This window comes from Gobio gobio (genome assembly GCF_949357685.1).
Source record: "Gobio gobio genome assembly, chromosome: 3".
In the NCBI taxonomy this organism is placed as follows: Eukaryota; Metazoa; Chordata; class Actinopteri; order Cypriniformes; family Gobionidae; genus Gobio; species Gobio gobio.
The window spans coordinates 35147432-35149713 of NC_137099.1; the positions used below are offsets into that span (position 1 = coordinate 35147432).

Here is a 2282-nt window from a genome sequence, read left to right on the forward strand (position 1 = left end):
ATGTCAATGAATGTTTAAATGGAAATAACATCTAAAAACATTTCACTTTTTTTATAAATAGCATTTATAAACTGCACAAAGCTATAAAGATCATACTTTTATTTCTGTACTGCTATCAATAATCACTTAATAGCCTGTTTACAATGAATTAAAATAAGAAAAGCAACACTATATTGTTGCTGATAATAATAATAATAATAATAATAATAATAATAATAATAATAATAATAATAATCAATTTTGTCACAATATGACGATTGTTATGGATTTACAGACTCGGCAACAACATCATCATTATAAAAGGTATAAAGGTTTTTATTTTCGAACTCAATACATTAAATGACACATTGGTGCAATGCCCTCATTTTGAAAGGCACTAGATCCTGCAAGTAAACTGTACAAAACTTTACAAAAAGCGTCACTGTCCATTGTGTACAAATGAAGAATATATACGCAATAAATACACCTGTAAAAATAGTTCTCATATAGGAGGTTGTATTGCTCTGTTTGTTGCCCTGATTTATGAAATATATTCTTATTACACTCATTAAAGCCATACACAATATATTATAGGCCTATATATAATACAGCCGCTAGCTCAAACACTTGAACAAATATGAGTTAGACTTGCATAGGTCTGGCTATAAATTAAACTAATTCAGTTTCAGAAAAACACTACAATCATGTTCATGCATGCGTGTTGTTACGTTCAGTAACTTCTTAAATATGAGTCTTAAGTGATTTTAAACAGTGGTTTTCATCAGACATCAACGTCTATTTCCACGTCTTCGTCCTCGGAGTAGTCTTGACTTGTGTGGTCTGAGAGAGACGACATGGGGGACAGACATAATTTGTGCGCGCTCTTGTACTCCTGACCTAGCCGTGGCGAGCACTCGGGCCCCGGGTGTCCCGTGGCTCCAGCTGCACACCTCTCCAGATCAGCCAATTTAGCGAGTTTATCCAAAGGCACTACGCCTGTGGATCTGACCGACTCCACGTCCGCTTTCATCTCCTCCAGGTCTCGCTTTAATTTTGCCCTTCGGTTCTGGAACCAGGTTATGACCTGCGCGTTTGTCAGCCCCAGCTGATGGGCAATCTGGTCTCTGTCGGCGGGTGACAAGTATTTCTGACGGAGAAACCTTTTCTCTAGTTCAAATAGCTGGTGGTTAGTGAAGGCCGTCCTAGATTTTCGGCGCTTTTTAGGACTGTCCCTTTGACCAAACAGGGTCGACGCATCCCTCCCTGTCAAAGAAGAAAGAAAAACATGTTATTATGATGCAACATTACACTGACAGATTTTAAGTTGCATTAATAATAGCTAGTAATTAAGTTTAATAGAGCATATTTCGAATAACGTAGGCCTACTTTTGATAACATTTTTCACTTTCATGATGTATTCATTAATATTCATAAATTGATATGACAAAAGTCCATTTAAACTTGAACAAATGAACATTATCCCTTGCAGACAAGGCTTAAACTAGTCCCATACTAAAATGCATATTTTTAACTGAAATTCGCTTCTTAAAATATGCCAGTGCCATTGTTTTGTCTCAAGATGAACACCAGTAAGTTTTTTTTTATTAAGGCATATTTATAAAAGCTACTTAAAAGCCATAATTGAACTAAGACCTAATGCTGGCTTAATCTAAGCCCTGTCTGTGAAACCAGGCCATAGATATTAATCATTTTACATTTTGAATGCTTTTTTTAAGGCTATACAATCTGTCTTTTCTTACCTTCTGCTGCCTGGAGCACTCCTAATTCGAGACCTTTGAACGTCTTGCTTGCCAGTTCCTGAAGAGCGCACAGAGGCGATGTTTGGCTGATGAGAGTCTGCCTTGATATAGTGATGCTTTGTCGAGGTCTCTCTGATGCTGGAAGCCGGTGAATCCTGTGAGCACGTTTGACACTAGGTTTGCTGAGGATGTCTGCGATGCTGAAGGGCGTCAAGGGCTTATTGGAACTCGCAGGTGGCGGAAGGTGGTCCAGGGCGTTCATCCCGCGGCTCTCCATAGCCTCACACATTTTGACAACTTTGGTGGTCGCCATCCGAGCTTTTGCAAAGCAGCTTTGGTTGCAAAACTTGTGTTTAAGTGAAGTTCTGTCAAAATATTTTTGGCGAAAGCGCTTCTAATAATGTTGGTTTAAAAATATACACTATCACTATCTAGTCTTCCAATAATCTTGCAGCACGTGAGTGCCCAGCTACAATGGCAACGTCCAACGTTAGTCTCGCACCATCAGCACCCGACAGCAAATGAGCAGTGCGCCTTGTGCTT

The 2282-nt window shown here is 38.9% G+C and overlaps 1 protein-coding gene across 1 annotated transcript; it reads right to left on the bottom strand.

Moving 5' to 3' along the window:
- Window positions 1–760: 760 nt before the first annotated feature.
- On the bottom strand, window positions 761–2052 carry lbx1b (ladybird homeobox 1b; the record flags this gene model as incomplete). Its single annotated transcript, XM_079811287.1, has 2 exons — window positions 761–1242; window positions 1740–2052. 2 exons carry the CDS (start codon window positions 2050–2052, stop codon window positions 761–763), a joined length of 795 nt encoding a protein of 264 aa, XP_079667413.1.
- Window positions 2053–2282: the final 230 nt, after the last annotated feature.